General features: G+C 42.8%; 1 protein-coding gene across 1 annotated transcript in view; it reads left to right on the plus strand.

Annotated features, from left to right (window-relative positions):
- AMBRA1 (autophagy and beclin 1 regulator 1) overlaps nt 1-25,647 on the plus strand; it is a 198,534-nt gene that overhangs the window by 34,012 nt on the left and 138,875 nt on the right. The window contains exons 2-8 of the mRNA XM_025357274.1: nt 10,060-10,314; nt 10,699-10,757; nt 11,283-11,466; nt 12,815-12,987; nt 14,832-14,898; nt 15,474-15,734; nt 15,891-16,927. Of these exons, the coding sequence (XP_025213059.1) occupies nt 10,180-10,314; nt 10,699-10,757; nt 11,283-11,466; nt 12,815-12,987; nt 14,832-14,898; nt 15,474-15,734; nt 15,891-16,927 (1,916 nt within the window). The 5' untranslated portion in view covers nt 10,060-10,179. The remainder of the gene's footprint in view (nt 1-10,059; nt 10,315-10,698; nt 10,758-11,282; nt 11,467-12,814; nt 12,988-14,831; nt 14,899-15,473; nt 15,735-15,890; nt 16,928-25,647) is intronic.

The raw sequence follows: 25,647 nt of genomic DNA on the forward strand, positions 1-25,647 counted from the left end.
TGGCGTCTCACTCTGTCCCCCAGGCTGGAGTACAGTGGTGCGATCTCGGCTTACTGCAACCTCTGTGTCCCGGGTTCAAGTGATTCTTCTGCCTCAGCCTCCTGAGTAGCTGGGACTACAGGCACATGTCACCATGCCTGGCTAATTTTTTTTTTTTTTTTTTTTTTTGAGATGGAGTTTCGCTCTTGTTGCCCAGGCTGGAGTACAATGACGTGATCTCTGCTCACCACAACTTCCTCCTCCTGGGTTCAAGCAATTTTCCTGCTTCAGCCTCCCAAGTAGCTGGGATTACAGGCATGTGCCACCACACCCGGCTAATTTTGTATTTTTAGTAGAGACGGGGTTTCTCCAAGTTGGTCAGGCTGGTCTCAAACTCCTGACCTCAGGTTATCCACCTGCCTCAAACTCCCAAATTGCTGGGATTACAGGCGTGAGCCACCGCACCCAGACCTTATTACCATTTTCATACTAATTCTTCATCACAGAATGAAGCTATTATTCTACTATAAGCATTTTTCACATGGTAAATATTTTGATCCTTGTGGTAGCCCTGTGATATACATACTATCAATAGTCACATTTTATGGATGAGGAAACTGAGGTACAGTCAGGTTAAGTAACTGTTCCTAGAAATCAAGATACTATCATATACCAAGAAAAGGATGGAGCTGGAAGTCAATCAACCATTCTGACTGCAGGGCCCATATATATGACTATACTATACTGTCTCTAATTTGGGTGTTATGGATAATAACAATAAAATAAACATCACTCATGACCTCTCCAGCTAGAGTTAACCAGTTAGCATTTTGCCATATCTTTGGATATCCTTTGCACACAATAGATACACAATTCAGGGAATAGTTGGAGTTTTTCTGCTTCTAGGTGTGTTTGCCTTTGGAATGTGTTGTTTTCTGTTCTAAATTTATGATGCTTTTCCCCACATTCTCTGTACCCCTGTAAATTCAGGCTAGTCTAAGAGTCACACAAGAGCTGTATGGAGTCAGGTGTGGGTGCTGGCTCGTGGTGCTTACAATTTGAACTTTGGTCCTACATGAGGTCACTTGAAGTATCCTGAAATGCCCATAGGAAAGTCCTATTAATAAAAACAAAGCTGCCAGTCATAGAAAAGCCTGTGTATTTCCATCCATATGGAGTTTCCAACGAGTACTGGGGCAGTTTTAGGCTTCTAATTAAAAACCTGAAATTTTGTAGTTAATTTTCCATTTGGGTAAACTTTACTTATGCAAGTGGTCTTAGAATAAGTATTTAAAGGATTTTTTAAAAAATAATTATATCCGGCCGGGCGCGGTGGCTCAAGCCTGTAATCCCAGCACTTTGGGAGGCCGAGACGGGTGGATCACGAGGTCAGAAGATCGAGACCATCCTGGCGAACACGGTGAAACCCCATCTCTACTAAAAAATACAAAAAAAAAAAAAAACTAGCCGGGCGAGATGGCGGGCGCCTGTAGTCCCAGTTACTTGGGAGGCTGAGGCAGGAGAATGGCGTAAACCCGGGAGGCGGAGCTTGCAGTAAGCTGAGATCCGGCCACTGCACTCCAGCCCGGGCGACAGAGCGAGACTCCGTCTCAAAAAAAAAAAAAAAAAATATTATATCCTTGGGTTAAATCAAGTTATGGAATATATGTCAGTATTACATGGTTGGTTTGACTCTTAGACTTTGCCCACATGGGCATAGCGAAGTGGAAGAGAGATGTAGTTACTCACATAAATGAGGAAATTGGACTCCATTTTAACAGCTTCTTATAGGCCTATAGTTTTCTGAATCACACTTCTAAATGCAGTAGGAAGGGGAAGATTTGGGGTATGAAATATTAATCAGGTTTTAGATACAACTCTAAATTGTTGGTTCTGGTTTTTAATTCACTTCACCTATGTAGAGGGAGCCCACATCACAATGAATTATTTTTGCCACGTAAACATACTTTATTGTCTCCCTGAGCACTTTTTACTTTGTTTTCTGGTTAACAGCCTTTGGCATAATTCTTAGAAATCTGCTACTCTTGGGAATTGTGGTGTCTCTGGGGTTTCAGTTGGCCCTATTGTTTGGTGAGGGAAACCATAGTGAACCTTAGAGAGGATTCAATAGTAATAAAAACAACAGCAATAAGATTCATATTTCCACAGCTCTTTTCTTATTTGGAGCCTCATAACAACCCTATGAAGCAGACATTGTGATCCTGTTTTACAAAGGAGGAAACTAAGCCTCAAAGAGGTTAAGTATTCCCAAAGTCATATAGCTAGAAGGTGGGGTAAAATTGCTGACATAAGATAATCAGATTGCACAAGGAACCTCTAAATCTAACTTTTAATTCCCACTGGGTTGTGGCCTACTCTTTAAATGGTTTTTATGAGTAGTCGGTAAATATAATTATCTCTTAGAATTAAATAGAGAAAATCTGGAAAGGTGGTTGCCTTCTCACCTTTGGAGAGTAATCAGTCATGTTATTGGGAGTGGGAGTATGTGTGTATGGAAATAGGATGGAATCTTGGTATTTGTCTTTTTTTTTTTTTTTTAGACAGGGTCTCACTCTATTATCTGGGCTGAAGAGTGCAGCGGTACAATCATGACTCACTGCAGTCTTGACCTCCTGGATTCAAGGAACCTTCCCATCTTGGCCTCCCACTATGCCTGACTGGCATTTGTCTTACGTACATATCCTAGCCATGTCTTTTGCTTCTACTTGGATAAGCTTTTGATGATTGAGAATTGATTTTGGGGACTCTGTGACAGTATCACAAAGACTATTCTTGGTAACCTTTGTCTCAGTCTGCTTTACTTTAAGGGACATTTTGGGAAACTTGTTTCTTCTTCCTTTTTAAAAGAGGAATGAAAAACACAATTGACTGGCACTTCCTCCTCATCAGCAGCCCTGTCTGACTTCAGTTTGACTTAGCTCCCTTTGTTCTTTACAGGGAACACGGTAAAATCTCTTCTCAGGTGGCTGGTAAGAGCGTATCAGGAGAGAAGTCCCTTATCCTTTTAAAGCAACAGCAAATATTTTTCTTCAGACGAAAGAGAGATTGTGTAATTGTTTTACTCCCTCTGACTTCTTCCCATCAGTAAAGCTTTCTCTTGTTTCAGCTTTTAGTGTGTTTAGGTCCCTGGAAATTGATAGACATGTTCTTTGGTAATCCTGATCTTTAGATTTTTGTCTTGATATTGATATTTGTAGCTACTCTTTCCCCTTTCTGAATCCTGTAGGAATCTGAGGTTGCAGCACAGTTTTCTTAGTCATACAGTACTTCCTAGTCATACAGTACTTGTGACCTGTATTTTATTGTTCCTCTTGAGTAACAGGAGGTCAGAAGGTCAGTTTTATTTTTTTTTATTTTTAGGAATTGGACTACTGCTGTTTCTACCACACCTTGTGTAAGATTTAAATCTTTTTTTTTTTTTTTTTAGGGTTGGTTTGTTTGCTTTTTTTTTTATTTTTATTATACTTTAAGTTCTAGGGTACATGTGCATAACATGCAGGTTTGTTACATATGTATACTTGTGCCATGTTGGTGTGCTGCACCCATCAACTCGTCAGCACCCATCAACTCGTCATTTACATCAGGTATAACTCCCAATGCAATCCCTCCCCGCTCCCCGCTCCCCGTGATAGGCCCCAGTGTGTGATGTTCCCCTTCCCGAGTCCAAGTGATCTCATTGTTCAGTTCCCACCTATGAGTGAGAACATGCGGTGTTTGGTTTTCTGTTCTTGTGATAGTTTGCTGAGAATGATGGTTTCCAGCTGCATCCATGTCCCTACAAAGGACACAAACTCATCCTTTTTTATGGCTGCATAGTATTCCATGGTGTATATGTGCCACATTTTCTTAATCCAGTCTGTCACTGATGGACATTTGGGTTGATTCCAAGTCTTTGCTATTGTGAATAGTGCCGCAATAAACATACGTGTGCATGTGTCTTTCTAGCAGCATGATTTATAATCCTTTGGGTATATACCCAGTAATGGGATGGCTGGGTCATATGGTACTTCTAGTTCTGGATCCTTGAGGAATCGCCATACTGTTTTCCATAATGGTTGAACTAGTTTACAATCCCACCAACAGTGTAAAAGTGTTCCTATTTCTCCACATCCTCTCCAGCACCTGTTGTTTCCTGACTTTTTAATGATTGCCATTCTAACTGGTGTGAGATGGTATCTCATTGTGGTTTTGATTTGCATTTCTCTGATGGCCAGTGATGATGAGCATTTCTTCATGTGTCTGTTGGCTGTATGAATGTCCTCTTTTGAGAAATGTCTGTTCATATCCTTTGCCCACTTTTTGATGGGGTTGTTTGTTTTTTTCTTGTAAATTTGTTTGAGTTCTTTGTAGGTTCTGGATCTTACACAAGGTGTAAATCATTGGCCAGGCTGGTCTCAAACTCCTGACCTTGTGATCTGTAAGATTTAAATATTACAAAGTGCTGGTTTAAATGTATTTCTTTGAAAGTGCTTTTATATTTCACTGTTAAGACAAAGGACCCTCAAAATGTTTCTTCTGAACTTTTTTATGTTGGGTAAAATAATTGCAGTAGAGGGTTAAGGTAAACTAGTAGGAACTGTAGTTTTGGCACCTTCCTAGTTAGTAATTAATCACTTATGTGGCAGTTTGACCAAAGGGCAACCCTGGGTTCAGGTCTAGACTTCTGATCCTAATCTGTGAGTTGTCAGGGTTACTAAGGAGATGATTTCCTTCCAGTTAGTTCATCCTTAGCTTATTCAGGAGGTTGGCCTGAAAATGTTGATATTTTCAGTACATATTTTTGCACTAATAAGTGATGAGAGCTGTATCATGAGGATACAGGCTAGAATTTGTTTCTTTGTCACTCCTTAGGTAACTGTGTGCTGTGTAGGACTAGGAACTTGGTGGGTGTTTTTGTTTTTGTTTTTGTTTTTGAGATGGAGTCTCACTCTGTCACCCAGGCTGGAGTTCAATGGCACGGTCTTGGCTCACTGCAACCTCCGCCTTCCAGGTCCAAGCGATTCTCCCACCTTGGCCTCCCAAGTAGCTGGGACTACAGGCGTGAGCCATCACGCCTGGCTAATTTTTATATTTTTAGTAGAGACGGGGTTTCACTGTGTTGGCCAGGCTGGTCTCAAACTCCTGACCTTGTGATCTGCCCGCTTTGGCCTCCCATAGTGCTGGGATTACAGGTGTGAGCCACCGCACCTGGCCAAACTTGGTGTTTTCTTACTGTGAAATCTTTCTGACTTTTACATCTTAGTACTCCAGTGAGAGAACTTCAACACAGGCTCTTAATGTTTATTTTTCTTTCTGTATTTGGATACATCTGGTTGTATACTCTTTAGATTGCAGCCTTATGTGAAATGTAAAGAGCCAATTATTGTTTGGCTTTTTACAATAAGTAGTTACTACTTTAAAAAAAAAAGAATGGTGGCCGGGCATGGTGGCTCACGCCTGTAATCCCAGCTTGGGAGGCTGAGGCGGGTGGATCACCCTAGGTAGGAGTTCGAGACCAGCGTGACCAACATGTGTGAAACCCTGTCTCTACTAAAAATACAAAAATTAGCTGGACATGGTGGCAGGCGCCTGTAGTCCCAGCTACTCGGGAGCCTGAGACAGGAGAATTGCCCGAACCCAGGAGGCAGAGGTCGCAGTGAGCCAAGATCGTGCTGCTACACTCCAGCCTGGGTGACGGAGTGAGACTCTGTCTCAAAAAAAAAAAAAAAAAAAAAAAAAGTGAAAGGTGAGGTTTGGGCTTCTGGTAATAATTCTTAAAATTAAAAAGTGAAAAAAAGTAGAAACTTGCCTATTAAAATTATTAAATCACCAATAATGCCACCACTCAAAGACAACCATGGTTAGTATTTATTATATTTCTTTTGTGTCCTTTTTCTCCAAACTTTTTTTTTTTTCAGATGGAGAATCACTCTGTCGCCCAGGCTGGAGTGCAGTGATGCGATCCCACCACCACGCCCGGCTAATTTTTTGTATTTTTAGTAGAGACAGGGTTTCACCATGTTAGCTAGTATGGTCTCGATCTCCTTACCTTGTGATCCACCCACCTCGGCCTCCTAAAGTGCTGGGATTACAGACGTGAGCCACTGTGCCCGTCTCTCCAAATATTTTTTAAACAAAGTGGGGATTATACTGCATATAAAATTTTGTGTTCTTTTTTCACTTAACATGTACTTACTGCAAAATTTAATTTTTTTTTTTTTTTTTTTTGGAGACAGAGTCTCGCTCTGTTGCCCAGGCTAGAGTGCAATGACATGATTTCAGCCCACTGCAACCTCTGCCTCCATGGTTCAAGTGATTCTCCTTCCTCAGCCCCCTGAGTGACTGGGATTACAGGCGCGTACCATCACGCCTGGCTAATTTTTGTATTTTTAGTAGAGATGGGGTTTCACCATGTTGGCCAGGATGGTCTCGATCTCTTGACCTTGTGATCCACCCACCTCAGCCTCCCAAAGTGCTGGGATTACAGGCTTGAGCCACCGCACCCGACCATTTTTTTTGTTTGTTTTTTGAGATGGAGTTTCACTCTGTCACTCAGGCTAGAGTGCAGTGGCGCCGTCTCAACTCACTACAACCTTAGCCTCCTGGGTTCAAGCATTTCTCGTGCCTCAGCCTCCCGAGTAGCTGGGATTACAGGTGTGCACCACCATGCCCGACTAATTTTTGTATTTTCAGTAGAGATGGGGTTTCTCCATGTTGGCCAGGCTGATATCGAGCTCCTGACCTCAAGTGATCTGCCTGCCTTGATCTCCCAAAGTGCTGGGATTATAGGCATGAGCCACTATGCCTGGCCTCATGTAATATTTTATTTTATTTTATTTTTGATTAATTAATTTGTTAATTTTTTTTTTTTTTTTGGAGATGGAGTTTCACTCTGTCACCCAGGCTAGAGTGCAGTGATGTGATCTTGGCTCACTACAACCTCCACCTCCCGGGTTCAAGCAATTCTCCAGCCTCAGCCTCCTGAGTAGCTGGGATTACAGGTGCCTGCCACCATGCTGGGCTAATTTTTGTATTTTTAGTAGGGATGGGGTTTCACCATTTTGGCCAGCCTGGCCTTGAACTCCTTACCTCAGGTGATCTGCCCACCTCAGTCTCCCAAAGTGCTGAGATTACAGGCGTGAGCCACTGCACCCGGCCTAATTTTTGTCTTTTTGGTAGAGTAAATTTTATATTTTTAGTAGAGTAGGTTTTGCCATGTTGGCCAGGCTGGTCTTGAACTCCGGACCTCAGGTGATCCACCCACTTTGGCCTTCCAAAATGCTGGGATTATAGGCGTGAGCTATTGCACCTGGCGTTGTTTAATATTTTAAACAAAATTTTTCATAAAGGTAACAGATATACCTTTTTCAAAAACTAAAATTTCAGCACCTAGTGCAGTGGTTTGCACCAGCCTGGGGAACATAGCGAGACCCCATCTTTAAAATAATTTTAAAAGTTAGCTACTCTGGAGGCTGAGGCAGGAGGATTGCTTGAGCCCAGCACTTTGAGGCTGCAGTGAGCCATGATTGCACCATCGCACTCCAGTCTGGGTGATAGAGTGATACCCTGTTTCTAAAAAAAAACAAAAAACAAAAAAACAAAAAACATACCACAAACTAACATTCCATTTCAAAAACACTGACAGGTATTGCATCCATTTTTGTTTCCATTTATCTAGTCCCTCCGGTCCCCAGTGCATTACCATTAGTTTTTCTTCTTATTCAAAAGTAGCTTTACTCAATATATTGTTTTGTACCTTGCTTTTTTCCCTCTCTCGACAATATATTTTGTACATCTATTCTTATCAGTAGCCAGAGAATCTTCCTTGTCATAGATTAGTCATCCAGTACCCTTTAGATGGACAGTTGGGTTGTCCTCAGTTTTTGCTATTGTAAGCAATAAGACAGAATTAGTAACTCCTCTGCACCAATTTTTAAGGGAAATTTATTATTTGTACAGGAAAGCCAGCTAATACATCTAGAAATAATGATAGAATTAGAAAATCAATATTTTCAGCATCTCCCCCCTTTAAAAAAGTACAAGAGGGAATCATTAATGAATGTTAAACCATTAAGTAAAAAGTTGAGAAGGAATAGTATATTTACATGATGCCAAATAATAGCCACAGATTACTAACTGTAAAGGGGGAGATATTCCTTTACAAAGAGGTCTGGCTGTTAACAACCTCAACCAAGTAATCGTATTTCAACAAATGATCACTAATGATTGTACAGTCTGAAAATATGTGCCACCTGATGTACTCCACCTTGAGGTATATAGGCACATCAACTGTGATGCACTGTCACCAAAAACATGTAAACTAATGAAGATTTTAGACCTAACCTACTGTTTACAGGAAATAAAGGTATAGAGAGGCAAGCTAAATGCTACTATGAGGAAGCAATCAGTTGAGTCTAGGATATAAGGCATTCTAACAAGTCAACTGTCCTAGTCTTTTAGAAAAGCTAGTGTCAGCTGGGTACAGTAGCTCAGGCCTGCAATCCCAGCACTTTGTGAGGCTGAGGCGGGTGGATCACCTGAGGTCAGGAGTTCGAGACCAGCCTGGCCAACATGGCAAAACCTGGTCTCTACTAAAAATACAAAAATTAGCTGGGTGTGGTGGCAGGTGCCTGTAATCTCAGCTACTTGGGAGGCTGAGGCAGGAGAATTGCTTCAACCCAGGAGGCAGAGGTTGCAGTGAGCTGAGATTGCACTGTTGCACTCCAACTTGGGCCACAGAGTGAGACTGTGTCCCCTGCCCCCCCCCCAAAAAAAGCTAGTGTCACAAATGAAAACAAAACAAAACGTGGAGGCCATTCTAGGATAAAGGAGACTAAAGAGACATAAATGTCCAAAGTCATTGCTTGAGTTTTGATTAGATTCTGGATTTTTTTTAAGTCAACTATAAATGAAATTTTTTTTGGCAATTGGGAAGATTTCGAACGAGAACTGAAGTATTCGATGATAATTGGTATAGTAATGTTATTGTGGTTATGAGGCAGAACGTCCTTCTTCCTAGGAGGTGCATAGTGAAGTAAATATGCGGGGTTAAAGTGTCTTGATACCTACTGAAATAATTCCAAAATTACACAACAAAACAAAACAAAAAAACAACTTTGATGTAGCCATATCTCTATCCATGGAGCTAGATGAGGCAAATTTGGCAAAATATTAACAATCTTGAGTCTAGGTGGAGAATAGTGTATGTTTATTGTACTATTTTTTCAACTTTCCTATTTTTTGAAAACATTCATAGTGGAGTTGGAAGAAACAATGCCACAATGGATAACATTGTACATATGTGGATATTCTTTTGAAATACCATTTTATCAGGCTACATAGTCCAGTGTATAGACCACAATTTGTTCTTTAATCATTGTACTTGTGTGTACTGTTCTGCTAGTTGCCGTTTTAGTAGAATTTTAATTTGTGATGAAGTTTTTTCTTTGTAAGTCTTGTGGTAGATGAGAAAAAGAACCTGATTTTTTTTTTTCCTTCCTTTTCCTTCTCTGTCCTCTACCCTGAATCTTTAGTGGAGAGGAGAAAATGAGTGAGAAAGGTACTCTCAAATAATCTTTTTTTTTTTTTGAGACGGAGTCTCGCTCTGTCACCCAGGCACTGGAGTGCAATGGCACTATTTCAGCTCTCTACAACCTCTGCCTCCTGGATTCAAGCAATTCTCCTGCCTCAGTCTGATGAGTAGCTGGGAGTACAGGTGCTTGCCACCACACACGGCTAATTTTTGTATTTTAGTAGAGATGGGGTTTCACCATGTTGGCCAGGCTGTCTCAAACTCCTGACCTCAAGCAATCCACCCTCCTTGGCCTCCCAAAGTTCAGGGATTACAGGCGTGAGCCACTGTGCCTGGCCTGATCCTTTCTTTAGATATAAGGTTGAGCTATGGAGAATATGAGAGTATGAAATATTTTTGGAAGAAAAATTCTGGGAGAAGGGTCTTTTCTGAGAAAGTGTCATTAAATAGGAAAAGAATAATTTGCCTTTTGAGCTAGAATTGTATTTGCAATGGAAAGCTTCTCGTTGCAGAATAGTCGTTCTTTGACATTATTCTTTATTCCTTAGATTTCCATGAAGACAACTTACAAGGACCTGTATGGCCTCATTTTAGCTGCTTCAGTGTGTTGGAGCTGTTACTTGCTCCTTCATTTCCTGGGCCTGGTGTGACAGTGGCTACTGAGCGCCATGAAGGTTGTCCCAGAAAAGAATGCTGTCCGGATACTCTGGGGGCGAGAACGGGGTGCTCGGGCCATGGGAGCTCAGCGGCTTCTGCAGGAGCTGGTGGAAGATAAAACCCGGTGGATGAAATGGGAGGGCAAGGTAAGGAAAATGGCTATATTTCACATAGGATTTGTGCTGGTGATGGTAGAATGAGATCTTAGAATGGGTTAACAGCAGAGTTGGGATATATTTATCTTGTGTGGGAGAGTTGACATATCTGACTTAGGGAGTTGTTTGTAAATTTGAAAGAATTAATGTGCTAGAAATATCTTTTTCCTTTAGAGCTAGACAGTTTTCCTGAAGGTAACTTAGGTTTATCTCTCTCAATTTGTAGCTTGATCATTGTCTCCAAGTTTTTAAGCCTACACTGTGAATACTAATCTAGAATGGTTAATGTGCTTTTGAGATAGGGTGAACCTTAGTCTATAAAATACATAGTCTATGTATTTTAACTTTTTTTTTTTTTTTTTTTTTGTCTCCCAGAGAGTAGAACTGCCGGATAGTCCACGCTCTACCTTCTTATTGGCCTTCAGCCCAGACAGGTACTTAGTAATTATCTGTAACTTAACCTTAAGATTTGTGATAACAGTGCTTTCTGTATATTTGGCCTGGCTTGATCTTCCAAGTCAGTCCCTAAAGGCTCTCTGAAGTACTTTATGAACAGTGCTTTGGCCACATGTCAGAAAGGGAAAGAAAGTAGATGAGCAGTGCTAACCTGAAAAATCATGAGAACAAGCAAAGGAAACTGAGAGGATCAAAACTTGGAAAGTTTCTCAATAACAATCGTTTGCCTGTGTGATACAGCTCACCAGTGGCATGATGGTTATTCCAGTGGGAAAAAATATTTTCTGAATGTGGCATGTGTCATTTGGGGACAGCGTGGACAAGCCAAAAGCCTTTAAAGATCAGAATATTTCTGTTTGTAGATATACTGCCTAACGTACAAAGCTTAGGTTCTTTCGTGTTGGGATCGGCAGGTAGCATCACTATTCTGTGTTGTCCAAAGTTGATTAGGTTGGTTACCCTTCCACATGCTTCTGAATTAGTTCTACTCTTTGATTTTCTAGGACTCTCTTAGCCTCCACCCATGTGAATCATAATATCTATATTACGGAGGTGAAGACTGGCAAGTGTGTTCATTCCTTGATTGGACACCGCCGTACTCCGTGGTGTGTCACTTTTCATCCCACCATCTCAGGCCTTATTGCTTCTGGCTGCCTAGATGGGGAAGTTAGGATTTGGGATTTACACGTGAGTATTTCCTTAAGATACCCTTTTCTTTTGGTATTCTGTTTTGTTTTGTTTTGTTTTTTTTTGAGATGGAGTCTCACTCTGTCGCCCAGGCTGGAGTACAGTGGCACGATCTCAGCTCACTACAACCTCCGCCTCCCAGGTTCAAGTGATAACTTCTGCCTCAGCCTCCCAAGTAGCTGGGATTACAGGCATGCGCCATCATGCCTGGCTAATTTTTATGTTTTTGGTAGAGACGGGGTTTCACTATGTTGGCCAGGCTGGTCTCAAACTCCTGACCTCAAGTGGTCCGCCTGCCTCAGCCTCCCAAAGTACTGGGATTATAGGCGTGAGCCACCATGCCCAGCCTCTTTTGGTATTCTAAATACAGAGACTTGTTTACCATTGAGTTTTTAATTCTGGAAGAGCCTAACCGGGTTCTTAGGACTACATCTGAATATATTGTGGTAGACATTGCCCACTTAATTAATAGGAAGTCTAATTCCCTGTCTTCCATTCCTTTTTGGTTTTTTTTGCAATAGCTTAAGCATGCCCTGAGATTGTCTTCCATTCTAAGATGAACATCTGCTTTTGCTTCCTTTGGCCCATTGTGACATAGTACAGGAGAATCTAAGATATGTTCAGGATGGATTTCTGTTGTGTAAGGGCAAAGATTGTCCTGTACTCCGATCATGATCATCAAAGCAAGATCCTCTTTGTCCTAGTAACTGGCTAGCAGGTTGTCTTACACCATGTTGTGCACCAAGCTTGAGTTTTTCTCAGGCTTTAGATATAGGAACTGTGGGCTGGGCGCGGTGACTCACGCCTGTGATCCTAGCACTTTGGGAGACCAAGGCAGGAGGATTGCTTGAGTTCAGGAGTTCGAGACCAGCCTGGGCAGGATATTATACCAAAAATATTATACACAAAATTATACAAAATTAGCCGAGCATGGTGCCATGTGCCTGTGGTCCAGCTACTTGGGAGGCTGAGGTGCGAGGAATGCTTGAACCTAGGAGGCAGAGGTTGCAGTGCGCTGAGATTGTGCCACTGCACTCCAGTCTGGGTAACAGAATGAAACCCCCTGTCAAAAAAAAGAAAAAAAGAAAAAAAGAAGTAGGAACTGTGTATATATGTTTATTGCTTGTAGATTGTGAATAATTTGAAGAACTGAGCTGATTGTATAGTATTTGTCTGATAAATTAGTGGCACTGCCAGATCACTGATCTTCTACATCTTTTTACAAGGATGTATTTAAAGTAGTCACTAGATGTAGTCATTTTACCTTAAATGGACCTTTCTTGAAATTGACTTCCCAGTGTGCTGGTGGCTTGTAACCTGAGAATATCTGGAATTTGTTTGTTCACAGGGTGGCAGTGAAAGCTGGTTCACAGATAGCAACAATGCCATTGCCTCCCTGGCTTTCCACCCTACGGCTCAGCTCCTGCTGATTGCCACTGCCAATGAGATCCACTTCTGGGACTGGAGTCGACGGGAACCCTTTGCTGTGGTGAAGACAGCTAGTGAGATGGAACGGGTCCGGTGAGTGCGCTGCCCCATCAGCATTGTCTGGCACAGGACTGACATGATAGAGAACATTCTGCCGGCTGTCACTTTGGAAGACAGGTTGTTATCCCTGCTCAGGGGAAGTTGTCATCCTCACAGCTCCTCCTATGTTTTTTTTTTTTTGAGGCAGGGTCTCACTCTGTCACCCAGGGTGGAGTGCAGTGGTGCAATCTCGTCTCACTGTGACCTCTACCTCCTGGATTCAAGCTATTCTTGTGCCTCAGCCTGCTAAGTAGCTGGGATTGCAGGCACCCACCACCACACCCGGCTCATTATTTTGTATTTTTAGTAGACACAGGGTTTCACCATGTTGTCCAGGATGGTCTTGAACTCCTGGCCTCAAGTGATCTGCCCACCTCAGCCTCCCAAAGTGCTGTGATTATAGGCGTGAGCCACCGTGCCTACCCCTGCCCTTTTTTATTTTATTATTAAAGAGACAGGGTCTTGCTCTGTTACCCAGGCTGGAGTACAGTTGTGTAGCCATGACCTCATGGGCCCAAGTTACTGCAGCCTTGACCTCATGGGCCCAAGCAATCCTCCCACTTCAGTCTTGTGAGTGTCTGGGACTACAGGTGTGTGCAACCACTCTCAGCTAATTTTTAAATTTTTTTGTAGAGATGGGGGGTCTCACTGTGTTGCTCAGGCTAGTCTTCAACTCCTGGCCTTCAGTGATCCTCCTGCTTTGGCCTCCCAGAGTGTTGGGATTATAGGTGTGAGCCACTGCACCTGGCTGCCTCCTACTTTCTAAACAGCTGACTAATCAGCTGGGAGACACTCATTTTGTTCATTTCAGCTTTCCCTTATTGGCCTCCTCTTCTGAACTTTGGAGACCAGGGTCATTAGACTCTCTTTTAGTTTCAAAGTTAACTGTGTTGGCCGGGCGCGGTGGCTCAAGCCTGTAATCCCAGCACTTTGGGAGGCCGAGGCGGGTGGATCACGAGGTCAGGAGATCGAGACCATCCTGGCTAACATGGTGAAACCCCGTCTCTACTAAAAATACAAAAAACTAGCCGGGCGTGGTGGCGGGCGCCTGTAGTCCCAGCTACTCGGAGGCTGAGGCGGGAGAATGGCGTGAACCCGGGAGGCGGAGCTTGCAGTGAGCCGAGATCGCGCCACTGCACTCCAGCCTGGGCGACACAGCGAGACTCCGTCTCAAAAAAAAAAAAAAAAAGTTAACTGTGTTTTGGATAGTCCTTCTTTGGGAAAACCTGAAACAAGTTTGGGTGGTATTTTAGATACCTCATTGGGTTGTCTTTGTATATCAAACTGGAAGATGGAGATGTAAGCATGTAATTGACATTTATTTAGTCCTCAAGATCAAAACATATTGCCGCTATTAAAGATGATGCATTGTGTTTCTTTGGTCCTCTTGGATTTGCAGTCAAATACAGGCCAATTTTCTGGTTTCAGCTATGTCATTTAATGCTGGGTCTGTTTGTTGCCACCAAGATTCATGCTTCTTGCTGGTGTAGCTTCTTGCTGATTCTGTGGCAGAGTATGAGAGCATTTTATGCTTTATGGTTAGGATGAGCTCTTGTATTTGAGCAAAGATGTGCTTAATGTAGCTGTTTCCTGGGATGGAAACCCTAGGTGTTTTTCATGTGAAATCGTTATTTTTGTGATACATATTCCTTTACTCTGGCAAGAAGTATTGAGTGTTGTTATTTTAATCTCTTTGAAAGTTTTGAAAGTCTTGAATGAAGTGGATACCTGAGTGATACCAGTTATCAGTAATGATTGCTATAAATTTGAACACAAGTTTTCTCTTCTCAGTTAACATAATCTCTCTATGCGTGTCTTTGTCTCTTCTGTGATTTCAGTCTGGTGAGATTTGATCCACTTGGACACTACTTACTCACAGCAATTGTTAACCCCTCTAATCAACAGGTAAGTTAGTCCAGCAGTTCCAATTCCAGCTACACTGTGAGTTCTTTTCCTAACTAGTATTCCAATTCTGATTATATTGGATTTTAATTATCAATACCCAAGTCTTTCTTTCCAGTCAAAATTTAAAGCTAGCTTCAGATTGTATATTCAGGGTTATAGTCATAATCTTGACAGGAGAGTCAATTCTAAAACTCTCCAGTGATCGCCTCATTAGAAGTAACCCTTATCATCACTAGACAATGTTGGATAGCTTGTCACTCATGTGCCTCTGGCTGGTTGACATTTCGCTTCCCCTCACTGCTTCCATGTCATGGAGAGATGTCTTTTGTAAGACAATTGGTTTGTCAGCTGCACTCATTCAGATATGCTGCTGATTGGGAGTGGAAATTTTAATACCATGGGATTATTCTGAATCTGAGGCCAGTTGTCAGTGCTTCAGGGGTAGAGAGTTGTTTCCTACCTGTGAACATTGTTTTCCTTGGATGATTGTCAGTGGTTAGTTTTTCTTGATTTACTTGGAGGTACTACCTAACTGCCTTGCTCTACCCCCTGCCCCATGCTGGTCCACGTTGCAGGGTGATGACGAACCAGAGATCCCCATAGATGGAACAGAATTATCCCACTACCGTCAGCGTGCCCTCCTGCAATCACAGCCAGTTCGCCGGACACCTCTCCTCCACAATTTCCTGCACATGCTGTCCTCCCGCTCTTCTGGCATCCAGGTGGGAGAGCAAAGCACAGTGCAAGATTCTGCTACCCCCTCACCCCCACCGCCTCCCCCTCAGCCCTCCACGGAGCGCCCCAGGACTTCCGCTTACATCAGGCTCCGACAGCGGGTCAGTTACCCCACAGCTGAGTGCTGCCAGCACCTTGGGATCCTGTGCCTTTGCAGCCGCTGCTCTGGCACTCGAGTTCCTTCCCTCTTGCCACACCAGGACAGTGTCCCCCCTGCTTCTGCCAGAGCTACTACCCCTTCCTTTTCTTTTGTACAGACCGAGCCCTTCCATCCCCCGGAGCAGGCCTCGTCAACGCAGCAGGACCAGGGCCTCCTGAACCGGCCGTCTGCCTTCAGTACAGTCCAGAGCAGCACTGCCGGCAACACGCTCCGCAACCTCAGTCTGGGTCCTACCCGCCGCTCTTTGGGAGGGCCTCTGTCTAGCCACCCTTCTAGGTATCACCGAGAAATAGCTCCCGGGTTGACAGGATCTGAGTGGACCCGGACAGTACTCAGTCTGAACTCCCGCTCTGAGGCGGAATCCATGCCCCCGCCCAGGACCAGTGCCTCTTCAGTGAGTTTGCTGTCTGTGCTGAGACAGCAGGAAGGTGGCTCTCAGGCATCTGTGTACACTTCAGCCACAGAAGGGAGGGGTTTTCCAGCATCAGGGTTGGCAACTGAGTCAGATGGAGGGAATGGCTCCAGCCAAAATAACTCGGGCAACATTCGCCATGAGCTTCAGTGTGACCTGAGACGCTTCTTTTTGGAGTATGACCGGCTTCAGGAGCTGGATCAGAGCCTGAGTGGGGAAGCTCCCCAGACCCAGCAGGCCCAGGAAATGCTCAACAATAACCTTGAATCTGAAAGGCCAGGCCCTTCCCACCAGCCCACCCCACACAGCAGTGAGAACAACTCCAACCTGTCCCGTGGCCACCTGAATCGCTGTCGTGCTTGCCACAATCTCCTGACCTTCAACAACGATACCCTGCGCTGGGAAAGAACCACACCTAACTACTCCTCTGGCGAGGCTAGCTCCTCCTGGCAGGTCCCCAGCTCCTTTGAGGGTGTGCCATCGAGTGGCAGCCAGTTACCACCTCTTGAGCGGACTGAGGGCCAAACGCCCAGCTCCAGCAGGCTGGAGTTGAGCAGCTCTGCTAGTCCGCAGGAGGAGAGGACTGTGGGGGTGGCCTTTAACCAGGAGACAGGCCACTGGGAAAGAATTTACACCCAGTCCAGCAGATCTGGAACTGTGTCACAGGAGGCCTTACATCAGGATATGCCTGAGGAAAGCTCTGAGGAGGATTCACTCAGGAGGTAAGCAGTTGCTTTCCTGTCTTCTCCTGCATCCCTTGCTTTTCTCCTTGTATCATTTCCTTCAGTCCTATAGATGTTGTGGCTGTATTTGGAGTGTCTGGGACCCACGCATCTGCTTCTGATCTCCCCATTGCATTTTCTTGGAAAATCTTGCTCTGGTGGCAGAGATAGGATAGGGCCTAGCAGTATGAGTCAGTTGGCTGTGCTAGCTCTATTTCTGGCTAAGCTCAAGGTTCTGGCTTTAGCCTTGAAAGGAGAGTGTAGATTAGGTTAGAGAGGCATGAGGAGATGGAATCATTGACTTTCTCTGCCCTGCTTTTTGACCTTCTTGAGACGTTGTATGTGCAGGACTACTTATTGTGAGACAAAACAATGTCCCAGCGTGCCTAGGAATAAGTGAAAGAGAACCCTGCATGGTACAAATTAGTCTATTGATTCTTTGCTGATTGTGTTGCTTTGGACAAGTGAGTTCACTTCCTAGTCCTTATCTTTTGGAACACTGCAGTTTGACAAAAGGAAAAGCAAAAAATATGTATATCTATATATATATGTATGTCAAGGAAAGTTCCAATTTTTTCAGAGATACTTGTTTTTGGACAGCCTATTAGTTGCTCAGTTGAGATTCTCTGAATGGACCTTCCAGATGGACATTCACCTTGGGGTGGAGAAGAAGAAGAATTCATGGAAGGAAGGACTCTCCATACTTGGATTGGCATCCTAGCCAACTCTTTCATGGCAGAAACAGAGTGGGTGTAGTTGATCGCCCACCACATGTTCCATGAATGGCTATGTGCGCATCTATCTTGATTTATTAGGGACTTCTTTCTGTAATTTTGTAAAGGTCAAAGCTAGCATAATCACCAACTCCCAGAATATGCCTGTTGGATCCAAACAGCATATTGCGCTGCATTACATCCTCTGTCGAAGCAACTGAAATTTCTCTGACATAAGCTTCTAACAAGGGTGGGAATATGAATTATGCACATAATGTACTTGTTATTTTGGGAGGATGCTTTAGACAGTCACTCAGTCAATAAGTATTAGTTGAATGGTTACAAATTTTCTAGTACTGTGCTAGGCACTGTGGGAAATACAGAAGAAGTATAATACATGGTCTTTACCAACCTGAGTCTACAATGTTATTGTGGAGGCAAGACAACAAAATTTTTCAAAAGTGTAGATGAGCAAATGCTTCACTGTGTGGTACTGAGATTGGATGTAGTCTCAGAGAAAGGGAAGTATCATCCAAGAAGGCTTTGCAAAATCAAGTCTTGAAAGATGGGTAGGATTTGGAGAGGGAAAGACCTTTTTATTTTAGGGAACCAGCACATGCCAGGGAGGAAAGGGTATAGTGCATGTAAGTTCTTAGGCATTTACTAAGGGCTTGGGGTGGGAAACAGAGGGAGACTTGACTGGATGTGAAAGATAAACAAAACAGAGAGGTTTGCTAACTCTGCTCATATACTTGAAACCAGTTCTGGATTAACGGCTCCTCAATTCCTGGTTTTGGAATATTGTGCCTTGCATACTGGTCTTCATCAGGGGCCCGAGCCTCTCTTCTTCCTCTTTGCCAAGAGACGTGAGAAGGCAGTCAACACAGTGCATGACATGTAGTAGGCACTTAAAAAGTTTATTAAAGATCGCTGTAAAAGGACTGTCTTCAGTTACTGCTCTAAGAAACCAAGCAGTTGCTGTTTCTGTAATACCAGTGGACTCTGGTTAGCTTTTGTCCGTTCTGCTTTAGTAGTACCTCTTCATGTGCTATTCTGATAAATACCTGAGTGGTTTAAAATAAACTTTATTGTTTGATCATAATTAGTGATACCAGTTACTGCCCAGTGCGGTGGCTCATGCCTGTAATCCCAGAACTTTGGGAGGCTGAGTCGGGCGGACCACTTGAGGTCAGGAGTTCGAGACCAACCTGGCCAACATGGTAAAACCCTGTCTCTACTAAAAATACAAAAATTAGTAGGGCGTGGTGGCGCGGGCCTGTAGTCCCAGCTACTTGGGAGGCTGAGGCAGGAGAATCACTTGAACCCAGGAGACGGACGTTGCAGTGAGCCAAGATTGCGCCTCTGTACTCCAGCCTGGGTGATGGAGCAAGACTCCATCTCAAGAAAAAAAAAAAAAAAAGAGATACCAGTTACTGAGGGTCTACTATGTGTTAGGTATTATGTTCTTGCTTTGAAATAATTCCTTCTGCTTTCAACAACAATTCTATGCAAGTCAGGTATTCAATTTTCCATTTTATAGTTGAGGAAAGTGAGGCTCAGGGAAGTCAGTTTCTTGTTAAAGATCATATAATAGGTCTCTGAGTGAGAATATGAACTCTGGTCTTCATGACTAAAGATTTGTGCAAGCTGCCCTTCATGCATTTTCCTTAATATGATAACTTTTTAAAAATTTTTTTGAGATGGAGTTTCACTCTTAGTTGCCCAGGCTAAAGTGCAATGGTGTGATCTCAGCTCACCACAACCTCCGTCTCCTGGGTTCAAGCAATTCTCCTATTTCAGCTTCCCGAGTAGCTGGTATTACAGGCATGCACCACCACGCCTGGCTAATTTTGTATTTTCAGTAGAGACAGGTTTTCTCCATGTTGATCAGGCTGGTCTCGAACTCCCGACCTCAGGTGATCTGCCCGCCTCAGCCTCCCAAAGTGCTGGGATTACAGGTGTGAGCCACTGCGACTGGCCGTAACTTCATTTTTAAGTGAACCACTTTTTTTCTTTTAACATTTTATTATGGAAATCTTCAAACATATATAAAAACAAAAAGTATAACTGAGTTTCCATACACCTATAATCTGACTTCAAAGGTTATCAATGCTTGGCTAGCTTTCTTTAATCTATATTCCATCTGCTCCCCCCACCTAGATATCAGATAATTTTGTCTGTAAACACTAGATTTTCTAGAGCAGTGCTGTCCAATAAAACTTCTCACACTGATGGAAATGTTCTGTATCTGTGCTATGTAAGATGGTAGCCACTAGCCACATGTGGCTATTGAGCATTTGAAATGCTGCTACTGTTATCTGAGAAAATAAATGTAATCTTTAAATTTTTAATTAATGTGAATAATCACATGTGACTCATGGCTATGATATTGTACATCTAAAATATTATTAATCACTTAATAAAGTAGGTTATTTAAAACCCAGAAACTACTGGGCAGGTGCGGTGGCTCACGCCTGTAATCCCACACTTTGAGACACCAAGGCAGGCAGATTGCCTGAGGTCAGGAGTTCGAGACCAGCCTGGCTAATGTGGTAAAACCCCGTCTCTATTAAAAATACAAAAAAAAAATTAGCCAGGCATGGTGGCGCATGCCTGTAGTCCTAGCTACTTGCGAGGCTGAGGCAGGAGAATCACCTGGACCCGGGGAGGCAGAGGTTGCAGAGAGCCGAGATCGCACCACTGCACTCCAGCATGGGTGACAGAGCGAGACTCCGTTTGGAGAAAAAAAAAAAAAAAAAAAGCCCAGAAACTATTGAGGATGTACCATAATTTTTTGTTTAAATATTTTTTTCTTTTCTGGTGCCAAAAAATGTATGCATTGTGGTTTAAAGTTCAACCATCTCACTGTAAACAATTTTATATTTATGCTCATTTTCTTTTAAAATATACAAATAACTCAGGATTCTCATTTTAAAATAGTATATTAATTCGGTAGTTACATTATTTATATGGAATCACTTTTAAATGAGCTAGGATGTTGTATACCATGAAGGCTGACAGCTGTCTCAAAAATGAGATATGTTGTAAAATATTCTAAGTACGTACACATTAAAGAAGGACTACCATTTGAATGGCTGCATTCTGGTGTAAATCACTAAGACAAACAGGTGCTAGTCTGCCTCTTCTGCCTTCTAAAGGGACTGAAAGTCTCTAGGTGATGAGCCAACCCTTGCTTCTAGTTCTCCAGCAGGTGTCACTGTTGGGCTGCTGCTGCTAGGTTAGGATGGCTGGGAAGAAAAGGTGTCCCTACTGTTGGTGCACGAGGTTGGATCTTTTAACAAAGCCTGTTTTTGTAGATGACAGTTGTTCTTGAGTGAGTGGAGTTCACAAAAGGCGACTGTACTTGAAAGGAGAAAGTTTTGTTCATTGGCCTTGTAGTAGGAGATAGGCTAAGGTGAGATGTTTGGATCCTTGATGCTGCTGGAATATTTAATAGTGTTTGCAAATAGTGACGGTATTAATAAGCATACAGTGTGTATTTCAGTGTAGCTGTGTGCTGCCAAGTGGTAATAACCAGTACACAGTATGTCTCCTTTTGCCTGTGGACAGTGGAAGACGAGCTGTCTTTTTATAATAGTCTGATGCTACATTGCAACTTGAGTGGCAGGCCCTTGCTTCACTACAAAGAAACGATTTCTCTGTGGGAGTGCAGAATCCAGCAGAAGATCAGGGTATTGTGGCTCCTTGCAGTAGGGTGCCCTTGGCCTTTAAAGGCTGGTATTAGGAAACAGAAAATGGCTTCAATGGCAAGTTAAAACTGGAGGGAACCTAGAACTTCTGTAGTCCAATCTCCCTCTCTGATGAGAAAACAGAGAGAGTAAATTATTTCTTAAAGAAGTGTTTATAAGCAAAAGTGGGATTCGAACTCCTGGGCCCTGAAGAGGGCACCCTTTCCTCCATTTCATTTGAAATTAGTGCCTTCAAACAGCAGTTTTCTTTGTCAAAACCTCTGTTGCTCACGTAGGTCATTGCCTGAGGGGGTTCTTCATTCAGCTCTTATTGTAAGAAATTGGAGGTCTGTTAGATAATTTGTAATTATTATTGTTGAGCAGAATGGTAACTAACGCAATGCTTCTAGGAGAAATGCTGTTTTAGTTATTTGCCCATAGAACTACATTGATTAGTTCTAATAAAGTGATCCCTGTTAGGGGTGTTCATTATTAAAATTCCAGCAACTGAGAGAGATGAAAATTGGTCTCAATCTCCTCCTAGAAGCACTAATTGTTTCTGTATTCTGTCTCCAGGTAGTTAAGAAAGGCTTGGGTCTGGAGTATTTTGTAAGACTGAGTGTGTTCTGAGAATTTAGGTCTTTTTCTCTCATGATAGATGAAGACTGAGGAAGCACATTGATGGCCTTAGTGTGAAATGTGGCCAGAACATCAAAGGTTAGAGTTAGAAGCCCTCACTGGGTTGCTAAGTTTCTTAGACTTCTCTGGGGGAATTACTTTGGAGCTTAGAACAGTCTGAAGCCCTTTGAGGCTTCATGGACCACCATACTTATTTGATCCCTCAGCTCCCATCACCTGGGAATTCTCCAGGGAGGCCTCAGCCCAACCATCACTGATGGAGGAAGATAAATGGGTGTGTCTGCAGGGCTGATTGTAGGTCCACAAAAGGGGGCTGGCAACCTAAAAATGAGGAAAGTAGCAGTCTTCTTAGCCTGACTGGTATAGAAAGGGGTCCAAATTTAGTAGTTTTCCATGCGGTTGATCTAGCTGAGTCTAAAGAGTTTTGATATCTAATCTCTACCAGTTTCTTTGGATGGGGAATATATACAATTTATTATTCAAAACCCAGCACAGCTGTCACCGTGTCCTTTGGGAAACCTTCCCTGATCGCCCCAAGTAATCACTTCCTTTTCTTTGTTGCATGTGTAGTAGATACTTCTTTGTGATATTGCAGCCATGACAGAAAATTATTTGTTTACCTGTCAGTGAGCTCCCTGAAGGCAGTGATCATGTCTGTATATATCCCTTCTCTACCTAGAATACTACCTGGCCACACGGTAGATGATCAGTAAATGTTAGTTGAATTGAATAAGTAGAATTGAAGTTATATTCCTTATGATTTTGTATGCAATATAAGTTCTGTTTGGCCTTTTTAGTAAAAAAGATAAAAAGCCTATTACTATATCACATCATTTGGTCTTACAGAGTCGTTGGCTCAATAATTACTTGTTAAATAAATGAAGTGGTATTACCTAGAGTTGTACAAGAAAGTCACACCTTCCATAACTTGAGCTCTGGTAACCTCTGATGTTTCACTGTGCGCTATGTTCCTAACTTGTGAATGGGCTGTCCTGAAGCCTGTAATAAGTCTGTTGCACCTGGCCAACATGTGTCCTTTATATTGGCTTTACACTGATGACTCAGGGCCTGCACCTTCCTTGAAAGCACTGGCATCATATGCAGCCTTCCCTTTTGTTTATCTTTTTGGTACCCCATTCATATTGAATACAGCTTGCTCTTGAGACCATTTTGTTGGTCTTTGGCTTGGCATCTCAATAATATCTCTGCCAGTCAGTGCTGTTGGTATTTTTTTTGTCCTTAAAGATTCTTCTGCAATCTTTATGAAGGTATACTTGGTCTTGATTTAGTTCAAAAATTACATGTGGGTAATCCAATTTAAATGCGAAGGTTCTTTCCCACTGATGCTTTATTTTTCTTTAAGTTTCTGTGGAAGGCTTTCATTAAATTTGCTTAGAAGTAGGATTTTTAGGGTTTGAGAAAATGTGTGCTCTCATCTTTTGGTTTGGAGTGAGCATCATTAGAATGAACCTTTTTAAGTTTTGGGATACTTGTAGGTCCTTTTTTTCTTGTGGAGGTCAGAATCCTTATGTTAGCAGAAAGTTTTGCTTTACCTCTAATTATGCAGGGTGTGAATAGTTCCCCCTGAAAAAACTGGTGGAATTGTTGTCTGTGGTATTCAAGATACAATACAATAAACCCTTCCTAACTTCTGAGTTCTTCTTAGTTAGAAGTTCAGCATTTAAGGACAAATAGGGAAGAATTCTCAACCGGGAGATCTTCATTTGTGATACAGGCAAATTATGACATGTTCTTTCTGGGAAGAAAGAGGACCAGGTATTGGGAAATAAAAAGGAGACAAAGCCTGTGATGGAATTAACAAACTTAGTTTAAGAGAGGTAAGGGAAGGGAAGCTGGGGAAGGTAAACTCAGGCTTTAGAAGTACTGAGGGCTGGGCATGGTGGCTCATGCCTGTAATCCCAGCACTTTGAGAAGCCAAGGTGGGCAGATGGTTTGAGCTCAGGAGTTCGAGACCAGCCTGGGCAACATGGTGAAACCCCGTCTCTACAAAAAGCTCAAAAATTAGCTGGGTGTCGTGGCATGTGCCTGTAGTCCCAGCTATTCAGGGGACTGAAGTGGGAGGATCGCTTGAGCTCAGAGGTTGAGGCTGCAGTGAGCCATGATTGTGTCTCTGTACTACAGCCTGGGCAACAGAGTGGAGACCTTGTCTGTAAGAAAAAAGAGAGAGCTGAGGAGTATGCACAAGGGCTGCTCCATGGATGAGTTTGGTTCTTCCTAGTAACCCTGAGAGTTGGACTTGTAAACTGTGATTGATCCATGCATGCATCCATTCACGCATTCCATTAACAGATATTTACTAAGCACCTGCTGCATTCCAGGTGCTATTTATTTTATTTTATTTTGAGATGGAGTTTCACTCTTGTTGCCCAGACTGGAGTGCAATGGTGCGATCTTGGGCTCACTGCAACCTCCGCCTCCCGGGTTCAAGTGATTCTTTTGCTTCTGCCTCTCAAGTAGCTGGGATTACAGGCTCCTGCCACCACTCCTGGCTAATTTTTTTTGTATTTTTAGTAAAGACGGGTTTTCGCCATGTTGGCCAGGCTGGTCTTGAACTCCTGACCTCTGGTGCTCTGCCCGCCTCGGCCTCCCAAAGTGCTGGGATTACAAGCATGAGCCACTGCGCCTGGCTGGCACCAGATGCTATTTAAATGCCGGCAATAATTCTCTCTTATAAAAAAATAAGATACCTGGTATGCCAGACAGTGACAAATTCTATGACAAAAAAGAGAAATGTATAGAAAATGTAGGGGATGCTGCAATTTGAAATAGGATCATCAAAAAAGGGTTGATAAGGTTACACTGGAGCAGAGGAGACCTTAAAGAAATGCGAAAGCAAACCCCGTCGAAACTAGGGGAAGGACATTTTATACAGAGGAAAGGGCAAATGCAAAATCCCTGAGATGCTTGGCACCGTCAGCAAGTGCAGCTGGAGCACAGCAAGGGATGGAGTGATCGAAGATGAAGTTGGAGAGGTGACAAGGATGAGATTATGCAGGGTCTTCTAAGCCATTTAAGAGATTTTTTTCCTCTTCCTTTGAGTGACTTGGGAAGCCATCAGAAGTGGAGTAGCATGATCTTATATTTTAGAAAGATAACTGTGGCTGCTGGTTGAGAATAGACCTAGGAGTTAAGTAGCGTAAATTAAAGCCAGTCCAACTCCGCGCAGTTTTAGATTGATTTGTGTCTTGAGACTGTGTTGAAAACTGAGAAGGAGGAGTGACTGATTCTGTCAGAATAAGAGAACCTTAAATGTTTGGGTGAAGAGCTGATGAATGGGTGAACAAATGAATGAATCAGTCCTCTCAGCTGGCATATTACCTGCAAGAAAGCCCCTCCACTCTTCCCCAAACTCCAAATAAGAAGGTGTGTTATTGAAACTGTGAGGGAGAGCTTGAAAAATTTATCGTAAACAAGAGATCGTACATGGAAATGAAATGCCTGTTTTTTTGCTGCTTACAAAACTATTGCCAATTCATTTGTAAAAAAGTAAACATTACAGAAATGTATGATTGTAGGAAGTGAATATCCTCTCAAAGCCACTGCTCAGAGATCTGCTATTAACAATTTGTGCATGTGTTAACTCCAGAATTTTTTCTGTGCTAATGAAAACACATTTTTCCATTTGTTTATTTTAATTCTTTTCCTTTTTTTTTTTTTT

This window comes from Theropithecus gelada, chromosome 14, assembly GCF_003255815.1.
Source record: "Theropithecus gelada isolate Dixy chromosome 14, Tgel_1.0, whole genome shotgun sequence".
Lineage (NCBI taxonomy): Eukaryota > Metazoa > Chordata > Mammalia > Primates > Cercopithecidae > Theropithecus > Theropithecus gelada.